General features: G+C 35.1%; 2 protein-coding genes across 3 annotated transcripts; both read right to left on the reverse strand.

The window, feature by feature from the left end:
- Positions 1-245: 245 nt before the first annotated feature.
- Positions 246-3,612, reverse strand: LOC115982568. Of its 2 annotated transcripts, none has more exons than XM_031105194.1 (6): positions 3,306-3,612; positions 2,647-2,787; positions 2,395-2,559; positions 1,849-1,971; positions 1,461-1,604; positions 246-915 (listed from the first exon to the last, which is right to left on the reverse strand). In XM_031105194.1, the coding sequence occupies exons 2-6, from the start codon at positions 2,779-2,781 to the stop codon at positions 463-465; spliced, it is 1,020 nt and encodes a 339-aa protein (XP_030961054.1). In that variant the 5' UTR covers positions 2,782-2,787; positions 3,306-3,612; the 3' UTR covers positions 246-462. The 2 variants fall into 2 exon arrangements, with proteins under 2 accessions (XP_030961054.1, XP_030961053.1); XM_031105193.1 differs by having other exon boundaries at positions 3,349-3,532.
- A 9,277-nt stretch (positions 3,613-12,889) lies between these two features.
- Positions 12,890-16,258, reverse strand: LOC115982570 (probable nucleoredoxin 1). The gene is made up of 4 exons (XM_031105196.1): positions 16,061-16,258; positions 14,326-14,805; positions 13,752-14,225; positions 12,890-13,604 (listed from the first exon to the last, which is right to left on the reverse strand). Exons 1-4 carry the CDS (start codon positions 16,154-16,156, stop codon positions 13,134-13,136), a joined length of 1,521 nt encoding a protein of 506 aa, XP_030961056.1. The 5' UTR covers positions 16,157-16,258; the 3' UTR covers positions 12,890-13,133.
- Positions 16,259-17,774: the final 1,516 nt, after the last annotated feature.

Here is a 17,774-nt window from a genome sequence, read left to right on the forward strand (position 1 = left end):
GTAAATTTTCTTATTATCGAATGCGATACTTGTGTTCAAAGCTCATCTATGCCAAAAAGAAATATATCTTAGCTTGATGGTAAAAGGCAATCATCAAAAGCAATCAAAATATGTAATATCATCTTAGTGTTAATTTGGGTTCCATTTGCTATGCTCTACTCTGCCAAGAACACATCCAGTCTCTTAGCAATAAGAAAGGCGAGAAATTTGAAGAAAACTACTCAACAATCCAGATGCAAAACATCTGGCTGAAAGTTAGCAGCTTCATTGTTCTAATAATTGATCGTGTTTTCAGACACTGAACTCAAGACATTAAGGTAAATGAACCAAAATAACTAACAATCCAATGATTTTGATTAATATATTATTACAAAATATTGCTAGAGGTTCAGATATCAATTACAGCTACAGTGGATACGTATAAGAAGCTCACAAGTTAAACAGAAATTATTCACAAGTAGATCATTTGGGAGTCAGCAGCCTTCTATGACATTGCTTTGCACTTCTCCTACGCAGGGTCCATCTTTCTTTAATATCCCATATGTTATCAACTAGGCCTTCATCAGACATTCCCACAGATATCTCTAGCGCCTTGCGAGATTTTTCAGGGTTTAAACTTTCCCTAATTCTGGCAGTTTCAGCAAGCATGTCGTTTATCAGCATCTCTGATGTCTTGGTTGTTATTCCCCTAAGATACCAGGAAATAGGTGGAGGTGGAACAATGGCTGGTTGAATAAGTTGGTCCAAGCTCACTATTGACCCTACCCTTCCTTTGCCTTTGGTACATGCACAATACTGTTCCCATGTCTTAGGCTTAAAGGGAGAGCAGATTTTCTCATCAATAAACACAGGATCTACTTTCCAGCACCCTTCAAATTTTTTCATAAATCCCGTTTTCACTTGCTTGAACTTCATCTGACAAACAATCATATATTAGAGAGATAAAAAATGGCTTGTTCTCATCACATAATCCAATCTCCATGTCCTAAAGCACAATAATGTAATAAAGGGATGAACTTGCCCCAAATGTGGTATTGTCTCAAGGTTGATATATGAGGTATTGCTTATGAACGTCATGTGATGGTAATGATGGTACTTACTAATACGAAATGAGGCATCAAATAATATAGCAAGCCTATTTGTCAGAAAATAACAAAATGGAAGACAAATGCATATAATTTCAGTAAGTTTCCTTCCAAAACCTTGTGTTGGGGAGCTCTACAATTGGTGTTCGATTAAAAGAAAATCCAGCAATAGTATGTTTTTTTCATACCAGAGAATTGTAAAATTCCTTTTCCATGAGTTTCCTAACAACTAAATGCAACCACAATAAAAAATTCTTTAGATCCTCATGCCTGATGAAAATCAGGTTTGTAAGTTGCAACATGAACAGTTCCCCCACCCCCTTCATTTTCCCTAGCAAAACACACACACACCAACAATGAAAACTGATATCTTACCGAGTGATCTACTCTGTTTTGATCTACTAAAACATGAACCGAGATGGTTCCTGACCACCAAAGAAATCTCCATATGGCTGCCTGCTCCAATTCAACCACCTGCCTCGAACCTTCATCGACCAAAACTTCTCTGGATATTACTTCCTGAAGCAAGACATTTAACTTGTCATACAAAAATTAGAATCTCAATAAGATGATACAGCTTTAAAACTAGGAGAACTATCATATCATAAGTGAGAGTACCATAAGATAAAAAGTCTACTATATATCGAATACAAGTTTTAATAAGTGAATAGCATGTTTAACTGCAATGTTTCATTACTTCCCTAAGAGATGACGCTTGCTACTAAAATCTGAAAGAAATAGCAGATGAACAGATACTACCTACCTTAATATTTTTGAAAACCCTCTTGTTATCAGGATCGATCACAATATTATATACTGCATCTGGAGGCAGCCCAACATTAACTTTGACATTAAGGTTGCAAAGAGAACCTTTTGGTACGCTGACCTGCCAGAGAGAAATATTAGAATCCATAATTCCATATAAGTTGTGGCTTTGATGGAAATCAGTATGGACATCCAGTCACCCAGAGAAGCTATCAACTCTGCAAGATTATCCTAGCAACATATGCAATAGGTTGGACATTTACCATCAGCAAAATAACTCCAGTATTCTTTTCTACACCGCCAGTGTTGCTTTTGGGGCAACTAATACCAATCTAAGTTTATATCATATTTTCATCCCACACGAAAATTTTCATGTGGAACTGGATTTATGTACTGGCATAACAGAATGTACAAGTGTAGCTACCAGGATTAATCATGTCAGGACTTGACTATTGCAAAATCTTCTACTCGAATCTTGACTTGAGCCAGTTTGTCACAACTCGTTAGAAAACCAAGAAGAACGTTTTTGTTGCTTAACTCTCACCTTTATTTCTGGAGATTGATCAACCCATGATGGATTTTCTGTCCATGCTTGCATTTGCTTTTCCAAATCAACCTCCCACGCTGTAGATGATCCTTTCTCCTTTCTTAGGACAGGGTTCACTGAGTTTACTCCTTCAATATCTTTAGCTAATCTTTGAAGCCGAGACTGTGTCAGAAAAGGGAGAATCTCTTCAACCATCAACAAAGATTAACTGCCACTAATCCACTATAGGCTTCAAATGAGAAGGCTAACCTTAAGACAATTGTGAAGCTTGTGAGGAAGCTGCACAAAAAATGTAGAAAATGCTGAATCAAACGCCCTGCGTTTTCCATTTTCCTTGTTCATGTGGATATCTATGTTTGTTTTTGACATCTCTGTCTCACCCATTAAACCCTGAAGTAGTTTGGAAAAGTTAGTTCAATTTCTGTGTTTTATACTTTTTTTTTTTTGGAGATAAACGATAGAAAACTTAATTTAACTAATGAAAGAATACAAGTAAAGCTAGTTAAAACCCAAGAAACTATGCAAACAGATGCAATAGAGTTAAGGCCTTGTTCTGATTAAAAATTAATTCTTTGAAACTTGGGAGTCATTTTCTACATAATGTCTATCTACACAGCAACCAACAACAGTGTGTAATTATAAGACAGCTACCAAATCACCATATATGAGTAAATGAGTCACATAACTTGCAATAAGCACTACCCACCAAGGTTTGTGCACCACCAATTCCAAATTCAAGAAAATTAGTTCAGTTATAATCAACATCAAGCATGAAACATCCAAATAACAATGAATGAAAGCCAAAACCCAAGAGATAAAAAGCAGTTCAGAAACCCCATAGCTCTTTAAAAATTGAGAGGACCAAGAAAAGAAAAAGAAACTCATAATCAAAGAATGTTAGTACTTACTAGTAATTTTTAGCAAGGAATCAAAGTGAATAGATTCACTTACAAAGGGAATTTTGTTAAAAGGAATATCCCAAGTCCAGTCCACTGTAGACTCTTTTGAAGCTGATCCCAGATTTGCAGTTGGATATGATACGAAAACTTAAACAACTGTTGGCCACGTGATGCACACATTTTACAAAAAGTGAGTACCAGCACACCAGCAATTGTCTTGAAAGAGCTTGGTTGTCTGTTTCTCATCTACTTCTCTGCAATAATCCAACGGTGTTAATCACCAATGGTCTCCACTACGTATTGAGGATCGTAGGGTCTCCCAAATGCCAACAAGCTTATATGGAGTAATTTATTACAATTTAAAGTAGTTTTAAATGTCAACAGCTTTATAAAATAAATGCAATTAGTCAGCACGAAAATTTTGAAATTTTTTTTTTATTAAGTTAAAAATAAAAATAATATATGAGACTTGTAAGTATTACTTTAAAATCATTTTTTAAAATGATGTGGTTATTTTGTAATAAAGTATAGTTGATAAAATATATTAGATTTTATATTTTTTTTTTTGAGGAATATAGATTTTATAAATTAAGCTATTTATTTTTGTTTTGAAAGTGTTTTAAATTTTGTAAGTTTTTATTTCAAGGAAATATAATGAATTTTACACTCAATTATTATATAAGGCAAGATATTGCATAAATACTGTAATATATTGGTTGGAATTTGTTTTTAATACCCTTACAAACGGTTCATCTTCTACATGTATTGAATGACTTAAAGAGGAAGTAGAATTAAGTAATTCCATCACTTATATTAGAAAAAAATACAAGACTTTAATAATATTAGAAAAATGTAATTTTATCAAGAACCATTAACATTATGCTGAAAATGTGACATAATTGTTAAAGAAGCAACTCCTCTTTCTAGACAAACCTTTCCTCCCAAACCTGACAAACCATGACTGAGGTGGATTGATTGGATGAAAATATATCAAAATGGACCGAAATAGACCAAATAGACTAAAATGAACCGAAATGGACCAAAGTGGACGAAAATGAACTGAAGTAGACCAAAATGGATCGAAGTAGTCTGAAATGCTACATTGATATGGTTTAACAAGAGTATAGTAATAATAAATATTATAGTAAGCTTTTAAATATTTTATGAGTAATACTACAGTCACAAACTATTTTACAACATTTTTACAAATGGTTGATGTGACCAATTTCTTATTGGTTTTCATCTAAGCCTACCATTGACATCTTTTTTTTTTTTTTTTTAATTTTTTTTTAATTTTTTAAACACGCACATATTATTAAAACAACTAAGGCACCATAAGTCTGTTACAAACATGGCCGGCTTTATCACTAGCCAGGAGATCTTCCACCACAAGTAGTGGGTTATACAAAATAAGGTGGTCTGAATGAAGATCAGCCCTCAACCTAGCTAATCTATCAGCACACCTATTCGCCTCCCTATAAACATGCGCCACAATGCAGTTAAAGGAACGTCTTCATCAGGTTCCTGCAGTCAGATAACAAAGGTTCAAGGCTAAGGTTAACCATAAAAGAATTAGACAGCAAATAAATAAGGAATTCAACATCCATATCCACACAAATATTTTCTAAGTGAAGCTATTTGGCAAAAAGAAGCCCATCTCTGAGAGCCCATAGCTCAGCCAGGATACTTGAAGTGTTCCCCTGCTTCCTCAGGTAACCTGCAATCCAATCCCCATTGCTGCACTTGAGCACAGCCCCTCCTCCAGCCTTCTTCGGGTTTCCCAAAACCGAGCCATCCGAGTTCAACTTCACCCATCCAAGTCACCTGGGCTAGAACTCTTCTCGGCTTTTTAGGATTTTTAGGAACAATCATTGTAAGGTTGAATTTAATCAACCATCCTGTTGGCTTTATTCCGTGCCAAATTTGCTTGTAATTCAACATTTAGAAACCCTGTATTTAGGTGGGAATCATGTAAGGGTAGTGTGTGAGAGAGTGTGAAGAAAAGCTCAAGATTGTAGACTCAGCAATGGACTCGCGATTGGATCTCGTGCCTTGATCGCGGCTTGCAAGTCGCCAAAGGATGCACACGAGTGAAGCATGTAGAGGAGCTGAACAATCACGCCAGTTGGAGCACTACAGGACAAAAAGTCCAATCTGGCCATTTAGTTAGCTCGCGGCTTGGACTCGTAACTTAGTCAAGTCACCAGTCCACTCTATTTGGGAAAAACTGACTCTTCGCATTCCAAACACACACTAGTATAAATACCCCTTATACCCACAAAATGTAAAGAGCTTCCAAAGAGAATTTTGAGAAAGAAACCCTAGAGAAAAACAAGATTGACTCATCCACAATTTTTACATATTGATTCTCCAAATTTCTCAACTCTCACCCTCTCCATTGTTACATCCTTGAGAGGTTCATTAGCCAAATCTTTTTCTCACCATACCAATATCTGTGAGGAGGCTGTTTGGTGCTTGGGAAGCAGTTAGGAAGGGACCAATTAATATTGGTTGATGCTATGGGCTATAGCGGAATCCGGTAAGCTAGAAAAGACAAAGGTTTAGCGTAACCTCATTAGAGTAGGAGCATGGAGGGTTTAGGTACACTGGGTAGATTTGGCTTGGAGGGTTTTTTGTTGTTCATGTATTCCAACTTGATTCTCTAGTGAATTATTGACCGCTTGGAGGGCGGCTGAGAGTTTCGGTTTCCTCTTCCATAACACATAGCTGTGTCGTCCTTGTGTTTGCATCTCTCTTCCCATAATCTTTGCCATTTAATTTCTGCAGTGGATGTGATTTTATTTGGTTTAGATTGTTTATCAATTCTGTTCTAAGCTTATGTTTATATTCCGTACATACATTGTTTGATAATAAGCTTGAATTGGTAATTTGTAATTTAGGGGTCTAAACATTCATAGTGTTTTACACACTAATTGAACATTCAATCGCAAAGAACTTGGCACCTTTTTTAACTCAGTGGGCAACGACATTAGGATCAATATTACCATTGCGGAATATAACCTTGTTTCTTTGGAGCCATATTAGCCAAAGTGCCTGTGGTAAGAGCATTTTCTAGGGAATACAAGGCCGGGAATAAAATTCAGAAGAGCTGTAATTGCTCCTTAGCCATTCCAGAAGGGGAAGATCATAGAAAGCTTGATTTGTACTCGATGTCCAACTTGGTCCACACTCTTTTAGCCCCAAGGCAGTCACATAGAGCATGGATGGTAGATTTAGCGGTATTGCCACACACTTCACAAGACATACATAGGTTGAAACCCCTTGAACCAAGCACTACACGAGTAGGAATGCTATTATGAGATGTGAGCCACAAAAAAAATTTGATCCTTGGTGTGGTGTTAGCATCCCAGACCCACCTACAAGGATGAGTAGCAAGGTTCAACAGATTTAAACCTTTTGCAAGGAGATATGTAGACTTTAGGGAGAAGGAACCATCCTTTGAGAAAGCCCAAATAAGCCTATCTTTTTGATCTGGACACGAAGCTAACGGTATTCCTTGTATGTCATTCATAATGATTGCTGGAAAGTTGAAGGAAAGCCCATTGGGGTTATTTAGGAACATCTTCATTGACATATAGTTTTCTCCCTCGGCAAGGGGTCCCTCAATCTGCTTCCTTAAGGGACCTGAAGGGAGCCAAAAATCATCTATTGACATCACTTTTTCATTTACCAATAACTACTCACCATATCGGTAGTTTGTAAAATTTTTTGTAAAAATATTTGTATAATTAGCATTATTCATATTATATATAGATATTACTAATTTGTTTATTGTTAATTTTTTTTACACTTTTCTATATTTATAAGAGTTTTATCTAAATATTTTTTTTATATTTCATTTATTGCAGTAAAATTTTAAATTTTAGAATAATAAAACTCAATTTATCAAAGGCATCTTCACTTAAAAGTAAGGTCATTTAATAGTCCTGAACAAATAAATATGGATTCATTATATACCTTGATGATTGGTACTTTTTTTTTTTTTGAGAAAACAAGATGATTGGTACTTAATTATAAATTATAATAACAACAACGACAGTCTCTCCCACTTTCTATTATTTATTCTTTATATTAAGGTCCAATTAATGAGTGCGGTGTGCCTTCAATCAACTTTTTTGGTGCAATGGCACTTCAATCGGTTAAAGAAATGTTTTTTTTTTTTTTTGAGAAAAAAAAATCAGTTAAAGAAATGTTTGTTTATTTGCTTATGTTGCTTCTCAATGTAGTGTTACCTAATAAATCCATCATTACCAACAGTCCAATCATACCTGTTATCAAAAGCCTTTGTATTATTATTTATATGATTTTTTTTTCTTTCTAAAACTCATTACTTTACTCATGTTTGATATGAGTTAATAATAACATAATGAACTATACTTTTTGCCTTAAAAATTTGAAGTTGTTTTCATTTTGACCTTTTACCTTTCATAATTTTAATTTTAATCATTCATGTTTGATTTTGTTTTTATATTCAATTTGTTAGTAATCTTACCATTAAATACCCTTTATGTTTAACTATTGTTGAGGTACAAATTATCGGGTCTTAATTTCATTAGCCTACTCACAAAAACACTCACACAAGCCTATAAATTATTTTGAACCCACATAAATATTCCCCATATATATTACCTAAATATTCTCCATGTTATTGGGCTCCCATAAACATTCCATATATAAGCCTCATAAATTGCCTTGGGCCTTCTCACAAATATTACCCATTATATCCCACATATTATCCAACTTGGGTTTTCACAAAAATACTCACCATATTGCTACCAAAATTGGGCCACAAAATTATGCTATCTCCCCAAAAAAGCCTAACAAAACCCCCCTCTAAAGTCCGTTACGATACGACATCTGTAAAAGCCCGTTATGATACAGCATCTCTAAAGCCTATTATGATACGGCACTCTAAAAGCCTGTTACGATACGGCATCTCTAAAAGCCACTTATGATACGGCACCTCTAAAGCCCGTTATAATACGGCACCTTTAAAAGCCCGTTGCTACACGGCATTTCTTAAAAGCCCCCAATATTATTTTGGCAACTATTTATAAAAGCCCAAAATACTATTTTGGCAAAAACAATTACATTATGCTTGAAGCCTAAAACTATTTTTTGGCAAAATACATACTAAAGTCCCTAACTCATGGGAAATATAAATGACTCACCTCTCAAGAATATTTCTCTCAACAAAATTTATGGGAACTATGCTTATTTTTCCATAATCAACTAACTACAAAAGCCTATGTATATCACCCATGGCAAAACTCTTTATTTTGTAGGGATAACCAAGCCCAAAGGAGCTTAACTACAAAGCTCAGCTGAGCAAGCACAGTCCACACACAAATCCCAGCAGTTGAAGCTCACATAAGCTGACCAGCCAAATTTCGGCACAACTTAACAGTTGGAGCCCATTGCCATCAAGTCCCAACTTGTCCAATTAGATCAGAAGAGGACATGTGTCCATCAGGGGTTAAACCCTTCCTTAATAAGCTGAAATTCCATAATTTATGTGACATAAAGCTGAAAGTGACATGATAGAAAGCTGGGAAGTTTTAGCTAGCTATCCCTTCTTTCTTCTCCAACCCATCTGGTCAAGAACCAAGAGCAGCCATGACCAGACCATTAAAGCTCTTGAAACAACTTGAAATCAATTCATTTTCATACTAAAAACATGTATTCTCTGGTTCATGGACTAATCATATGAACCTCAAATGGGGAAACTTAGGAAAATGTGGTTTGGAGGGCACCGAGGGGATCCCGGCAGAGTTCCTAGCAAGGGCTCCAAGATTGATACCTAGCTTGGAGTGATACAATCTACCCTAGGGAGCTTTGATTCTAGCAGCAGCATAACCATAATCATTAGCCTAAAGCATGCTTTAATCCCATCAGCCAAGACCAATCAGCATTCAATACTAAGTCAAAATTCCAGCTGTTATTACCCAAAATGGCAAGAACCTTCTAAAAGTTGAGCTTATCACTCTTAGCTAAAATCCTAGGAACGACTCTCTAAGGATTTTCTGAAGATTGAGAAAGATTCAACAGAGATTATTTGCTAACTCCCCCCTAAAACCCAAAAATATAAATGGAACTCTCCATTAATGCTTCACTAACACACTAAGTTATACACCAAGAAAAAAGAACTCTTCCTTAACCTCTCCGTTTAAGCCTTCTCTAAACTCTGAAAAAAGTCACTGAGTTCTTAGTTTCAAGCTTAGAAACTAAGTTTCCCAGTTCCTAGCTCACAAACGCTTCTCATAGCTTTACTCATAAACACTTATCTACCCCCAGTAAAAAGCCTCAGCAGCTTTACTATACACATTCTCTCTCATTACCCATACTACCTGAAATGTCCCTCATTACTCACTATATTCACGAGTATGTCTTAGTACCATAATTATCTTACTGTGCCAGCTGGGATCTCTCTCTCTCCCTTCATCTCACATTAAGTTTTCCTTATTATTTGTCATAATGGAACCCATGATATTTACTTATTCATTTATTATTAAAGGTTATGATGTAACTGTTACTATAGAATTTTTCCCTCATATTATTATATTAGAAGACTCTTTTCCAGAGCTAACGGATGACGAGTTTGAAAATGTAGATGTTTTCCTTAATCTGTGAAATAGCTAACAGCTGGAGATTTATTCTATTTTGTCTTACTTTACCACTGTGACATTTTACCGCTGGGCTAATTTATTGCAAAAACATCTTACTATTGGGCTATTTTCTGCAAAAACATTTTACTGCTGGGTACTTCTTACAGTATGCTTTTTAATCATGCTAACGTGTCTGTTGTAGGGATTGTTTATGGGCCATTTTTGTCAGTTTCAACCTAAGCCCAAGGCATAAAATACAATGAATTCTTTGGATCTTCACCGATAGCCTTTGGGCCATGCATCAAGCCCATCATTGAGTTTTGGTTTAGGCCCCCAACCCAACATAAATCTCATTTATCGAAAGGGAAACTTTTTTTCCCTTGACAACTATTTCATAGAATACTATCTCTAAAATGTTATAGAATACAAGAATTTCATAATTATAGGTAGGAAAAAAAAAAAAAAAAAAAAAAAAAAAAAAAAACAAAAACAAAACAAACAAACAAACAAACAAACATAATATGTACAATTAAATTACTAATAGAAATGGAAGACAAAACTAATATAAAATCAAAATCAAAGATAACAAGATAAAATAAAAATTGTGAAAGGAAAAAGGCCAAAATAAAAAAAATAAAAAAATAAACCTCAAATTTTAACCACTAAAAGTGTACTAATAATATAAATTTACATAAATTGTATTAAAACACCCTTAATATCTTCCACCAATCCAATTGTTTTATGTTGCAGTTACTGTTTGCTAATGATTTTTTGTTGTTTTTTAGAAAGGATAACAATTCTGTTCAAAATCTTCAACGCATTTTGAAATGGTATTGCTCCATTTTGGGTCAATCCATCAACCTGGCCAAATTATATGTGTTTTGCTCACTAAACATGCCTAAGGAGGAGCAAATATGCCTAGCCAGAACCCTTCAGGTCAATCTGGTTCAACATCCAACAAGTACCTTGGTGTTCAATTCAAGTTGAGAGGTAATAGAGTTGCTGACTTTCAATTTCTTATTGATAAACTTAAAGCAAAACTTCAAGGATGGAAGATGAAACTCCTTTCTCAAGCTGGTAGAACAACATTAATAGCCTTTATTTTGCAATCCCTTCCTTTATATTCCTTTTCATGCTTTAAAGTTCCTGACCATGTTTGCAACAAAATGGATTCTATTGTTCGTGCTTTTTGGTGGGGTCATGAGCATGGGGAGAAGAAGCTTCATTTACTTAATTGGGATAGGATCAGTCAACCTAAGGGGAGAGGTGGGTTGGGCATTAAGAAATTCAAGTACATGAACCAAGCTATTTTGAATAAACAATACGGGAGAATTTGTCATAATCCCCAATCCCTTCTAGCTAAAACCTTTAAGGCCAGGTATTTTCCTACCTATTCTATTCATGACTATAGGTCTAAGCCTCATCACTCTTGGGTTTGGAGAAATATCATGAAATAGGAAAACCATGGTTTAAGAGAAGGAAAGTGGAGAGTTGGAGATGGGTACAATATTCCTCTCACTCATAGGTACTAGTTTCCTCATTCAACTCTGAATTTATCACAGCATCATCTACCTACATGTACTGTGGGGGATTTGATTGACCACAATACTAGAAGTTGGAAAATGGACTTAATTAGAAGGCTGTATCTGTTTTCCCAAGCCTTGAAAATTTTCAAATTCCAATTTCTAAGACTAATCTGTGTAGGATAAGCTTCTTTGGAGGTCCTCTAAGAATGGGGAGTACCAAGTAAAGAAAGCTTATGAGCTTTTAACTAGAGATGATGCAAGTCACCCTCGGTATTTTCAAAATATGGGATGGTGGAGAACTTTTTGGAAGATCAAAGTGCCTCTGAAAATTAGTACTTTCATCTGGAAACTACTCCACAATTGTCTTCCTACTTTTCTTCATCTTCATGCCAGGGGTATATCTTCTATAAAATTGTGTCCACTGTGCAATGAGGAGGAAGAGAGTCATACTCACCTTTTTCTTCATTGCCCTTTTGCAAGAGCCTGTTGGCACGGGTCTACTTTGGCTTTACACACATCTGAATTCATCAATTTATCTGTGCAACAATGGTTGAAGCATTTACTTTCAAGAGATATTCAGAATGGTTCAGATACTATGAATTTTTTGCAGGATGTTTTTGTCATTCTTTGGATAATCTGGACTTACAGAAACAGGGTGGTTCATCAAGGACTGAGCCCAAATCCAGTGGAAGTTATTTTAATAGCTCAAAATTTCTCTTACAGGTACAGGGACTCTCTCTCAAGATGCAGCACCTCAGCAGACAGAGAAGGCAGATGCACCAGATCAGAGGGGCAATCTGCAGCAGGGGACTGGCAGCTAATTATCAAGATTGCAGGAGTTAGAAGCAGGAGACCATATAGAAATGGCACTGCTTATGAAGCTCTAACAATTCAGGGAGAAAGGGTGTTTTTTGGAGTGAACAGTAGCAATGCTAGAACATCAATTGGGGCACTGTTGGAGGCTGTGGTTGAAGCTGGTATGGCAGCTAAGGACCAAGGTTTTCACCATGTTTTGTATCTCACTGACAGCAGGAAACTTTTGCAGACCTTCAAGATGAAAACAGCTTCGGATTGGCTTGATAGTACTAGACTAGCCGATCTGAGTTTTTTGTCTACTTCTGGTTTTCATTGTGATATGCTTTGTGTTCCCCATGTGGTTGTTAAAGAGTCTTGGACTGTAGCTAAATTGGCAACCCGTGAGCCAATTCATTTTTGTTGGGTTTCTCCAATTGCTGCCGGTATGATGTAACCTGTACTGTATATGTTTTTCTCCCTTGAATGGTATGGAAAAAATGTTGCAACTTCCTCCTCAGCTTTATCTTCCCCAAATGTTAGAATTAGGTTCAATGTAACAAATGAATCATATAGTGACAGTAAGAAATACACAGTCTAATTCTTTGAGGGATATTTATCTCAGGAAACAAAACTTCAAGGTTCAAAGTCACAAAAACTTAACACCAGTGGTTTTTATTTATCACATAGAACAAGAACACTAACATTGCAGCTTCAGTCTTATCACACCATATTTATACTAGTACTTTGAAGTCATGACACTCATATTTCACTTAGCCACACTTAATTACACACAAGACACACTAACAAAGAACAAAAATTTACAATAACGTAGTACCTAAGTAATCACCAACAGTATGTAACCCATACACATATTTTATCATTGAATGCTCTCAAGCTTTACGGCAGTGACCTCCATCGCAAGCAGATCCCTCTGCTTTCTTCTCATCTTCCTTTGCCACTTCCTCAGTCTTTTCCACCAAACGCTTCAGATGATCTTCGGTGAATGGATAAGCATCTGCACCATGAGCTGTTATGAGCTGCCGGGCTTCCTTAGTGACTGTCCTGCCATTGGGGCCGATAGCTACAGCTGCAGGAATGCCTTGAATTTTGAACTTGCGTGCCAAAAATGACTTCCTCTTATCACCAAATGGGAGGGCTAACCAAGGCATGCCTGCAAAGAATTCATCGAACGAGGATTGATCACGGTCACTTGAGATGAATATGATTTCAAATGCATTGTCCTTTTCTTTGATCTCATTGTATGCTTTTACAAGCTTAGGCAGGAATGCGCGACATGGGGGGCACCAGTGAGCTGAAAAATAGAGCAGAATGTTCTTTCCAACTAGTTCAGATACCAGGACCTAACAAGATACATAATTCAAAATTAATTTATGACAATTCACTTATTGGTACTATTCAAATATCAATGTTCATCAAACTTCTAGGATTTGAATTTCAATTGATAGCAACAAGGATTAAAATTTTTTACCAATCAACAAGAATTGTACCTTGGAACCACTTTTGTCTATCACAAAATCACTTTCCTCAGAAACTAAAATTGTTTCTAGTGTCTGTGCTTCAAGTCTAGCCTTCTCAATCTCAGCAAGCTCAGCAAGCTTCTCTGGAGTAAAAGGGTAAGCTTCAGTACCATGCTCCTCAATGAGTTCAGCCACATTTGGGTTTAATGTCTTCCCATCTGGCCCAATTACAACTAGAGTAGGAAGACTTTCAAGGTCAAAGTAACGAGCAAGCTTTTCGCAGCACTTGTCCTTAAATGGCACCGCCAACCATGGCATTGTATTGAACCCTTCTTTGAAATCATTTTCTTCATCGTCCAGAGATATCAACACAATCTCAAAACTTTCTCCTCTCTCCTTGAGTTTCTTATAAACCTCCACAAGTTTCGGAGTAAAATCAAGGCATAGCCTTTTCATTGAAAAATACAAGCCAACTGTTTTGCCTTCAAGCTCAGGTATAGGAACCTGCCAACAAATAACATTAACAACTAGTAATTATGTCATTCACATATTTAGAAGAACAGGACCAGAGCAGAGCTATCAATGTACTTAGCCAAAAGTATACCTCATTTCCATCATTGGAAACTAAATGACTGCGGGAGCCATGAACCAAAATAGTACTCAAAGACTGATTCTTCTTGGCATTCTCTTCTTCCTCTTTCAAGAAATTGATTCTTTCTGAAGTAAATGGATAACCATCCACTCCGTATTCCCCAATGATTCTGACCCCTTGATTAGTCACAACCTTCCCATTGGCATCAAGAAAGATAAGGTTAGGGATGCCCCTCACTTTGAACAATTCCTTGAGGCGTTTCCGGGTCTCTGAATCTGAAAATGGAATAGCAAGCCAAGGCATCTTGGCCAAGTAGCCATTGAATGACTCATCATTCCTATCAGAAGAGATGAAGACCACTTCAAAGTCACCTTTAGGCAAGAGCTCTTCATAAACTTCCACCAAGTTTGGAGTGAAATGGCAACATGGACCGCACCATGAGCCAGAGAAATACAACCCCACTGTCTTTCCTATCAAATTACTGATTTTAACCTATGAAAAAACATAAAAGATATATATGATTCTTCTCTTTTTTCCCCCAAAATTAGTAAGTTAAAGGAGTCATGCACGCAATGATAAATTACTACTTATCCTTACAAGTTTAAACGGATAGGAAATGATAAATTTAATTATTTAACATTTTAACACAGGGGATCTAAAATCCAAGCCCTTTTCAATGGTCAATATATGATTAAGAAAAGCAAAATTCATTTTGATCTAGCTCAGCATATATAAGATCAAAGTCAAATCTTCTTGCAAATCTTAAAAAGTCAGATAATTAATTGAAGTAGGTACTTGCATAAATATTTAATGGACTAAGTTTCTTAGATAATATGAGCCGACTATATATCTAGTTTGAAACAATAAGTCTACAAACACACAACCAATATGTCAAATTGTGATCGATACATAATATAAATAGTAACACTGATATTACTTTTTTGCCTCAATAATAACAACCAGTAACCTGTCACTTAAAATTTGTTGTGAAAATGATGTGGTCATAGTATTTTTCATAATATAAGTAGTGAAATTCATGTGAAAATAATGTTGTTCCCATCATAAGTTGACGACCTAGGTAAGAAATTAGTCCTTAAAATTGTTGATTTTGAAAAGACCATCCCTAAAAAAAAGGTTTAAAATTAGGATTCTATTTCTCTAATTATGTGTTTTATTTCAAGAAAAAAAAATGATGATCCTATATTAACCGAATAATGGTCTAATTTTAAAATTTCTCTTTCCCTTTTAATTTATTTCCCACGTTCTTTCTAACAATCATCAAAAAACGTTTCAAATTTATAAAATGCGTAGTCACAAAATCTTCAAAGAATTAAATGATCAAATATATGAGCATAGTATACTGAGTAATTTTTTGTCTTGTTTGCGGGTTTTCAATTAACTCGGTTAAAAGTCTCTTAGAGTCAAAATAAAAGATTTAGTTTTAAACCCACTTCCACTTAAAACTAATTGGTTTTTTTCATGATAAAGATAAATCATCATGCAGCGCAAAAGATGAAATTCTGTCATATTTTTTAAAAACATTATTTTGTTGTTTTCAGAAAATATTGTGCTGTTAAACTAAAAACGGATCGATTTCTTTGATAATAAAGATTAATCATCATGAAACGGACCATAAGATAAAATTCTATAGTATTAAAAAGAAAAACATCATTTTGTTGTTTCACACAGGAAAGACTGTGTTGTTACTACTATATATATATATATATATATATATAGTAAATAATACCTGATCGCCGTTGTTACGGACTAGATAGTCCCTCTCCTCAGACGAGAGAAGCGAAATTAGATCATGAGAAACGTTGTCAACGTCGCCGTTTGCCATGTCTTTGTGTTTTTCTGGGCTCACTCACTCTCTTTATGTCTGCAACTATAGGCTGTGCCTTTGTTTTTCTGCTTGTCTCTGCACTTCTGCTTATATTTTTGGTCTTTTTATTTTACTCATGAGTCATGAGGGTTGAAAAATACTTTCTCATTCGCTAAGCCTTGTGACGTCAAAGTTGTTGATGCGGTATAATGCGATTGGCGCATATGTGGAATAAATGGCAAATTCTGTGTGTACATTGCTTGATGTGGTATAATATGATTGGTGCATAGGTTGTATTAATAGCAAATTTTATGTGTATTTAGCATTGTTCATATATATATATATATATATTATATAAAAAAATTTTATAGACACAAAAAAATTTCGCAATAATTTATGGGTCCTTTTGGTTAAGCAATTTTAAGAACTTAAAAGTGCATTTTTAAAACTTAAAACTCTATTTCAAAACAATAATTTTTTATAACTTTTTTTTTTTAAATGCTCATTTTAAACTCAAAACATTGTTTTGCAATAGCTTATCCAAATGCATCTTATATGTGATAGTAATAAGTAGAAAGGTTTTGTGATTAAGATAAGAATCAGTAAAAACTTGTAAATCTAATTATTGCGAAAATTGTTGTGATTTTTTTTTTATTTGTTCAATTTTTTATATTACTAACATTACTCTCCCTAATCATGAGAACTAAGGCTGAGCACCATATTCCAAATGAGCACCATATTTCTATTACAGCTCCACCTGAATATGCCCTAGCTAATCATTCCAATTCCAGGCTGAGCATCATATTTCCAATTACAATTCTATTTGAATATTACTGTTCCTATAAATTTTATTATATTAAACTTATAAACTGATATGTTACCAATACTATTTAATTATTTATTACCTTATTTATATATAAGAAAACTTGTAATAACTTTAACATTTTTACTTTTTTTTATTTTTATTTTTATATAGAGATTAGTTAATCCAATAGGTAAAGCCTTTTTTATTATTATTATTTTATTTGATCGAATGAGAAATGAGTTGGAAAGTGAACCCTGACCCCACGGCAAAGGGAGCCTTAGCGACTAAGGAGGAAGACTCGTACAACTAAGTAATTGACAATTCATTTTCTTGTGGAAAATAACACTTTGGATAACGCTGAAGACTTTGGTTTTTTAGTCCCATGCCTACGCAAAATGACAGGTACACGATTTTCCAAAAAAACAAATAAAGGGCGGTGGACCTTCACTGCTTAATTTTCAAATAGGCCACCAGCCAGCCCATTAGTCCAATATACCTCATAGTCTAGTAGTAATACTCTGGGCGGCCTTTGGCAATTTCAAGTGGTTGCTCTAAAAAATTTCTGTGTTGATAATTTTTTGTTTGGAATAGGGGTACTGTATATATTCGAGATGTTGAAACATTGCTTTGTATCATTCTTACATATAACTCGTCTCGAATATCACAAAATTTTGGTATACATGATAAAAACAATTTTTTTTTTTTTTTAATATATATGTAATTCAACGGTGTTGGTAACATAGCCGATAACTCCTCGCAAAGGTGGCTCTTCGGTTGAACGTTGAGAAGGGTATTAATAAAAGTATGATTGTGTGTATAAGCTTCTATTTA

This window comes from Quercus lobata, chromosome 3 (genome assembly GCF_001633185.2).
Source record: "Quercus lobata isolate SW786 chromosome 3, ValleyOak3.0 Primary Assembly, whole genome shotgun sequence".
NCBI classification, from domain to species: Eukaryota; Viridiplantae; Streptophyta; class Magnoliopsida; order Fagales; family Fagaceae; genus Quercus; species Quercus lobata.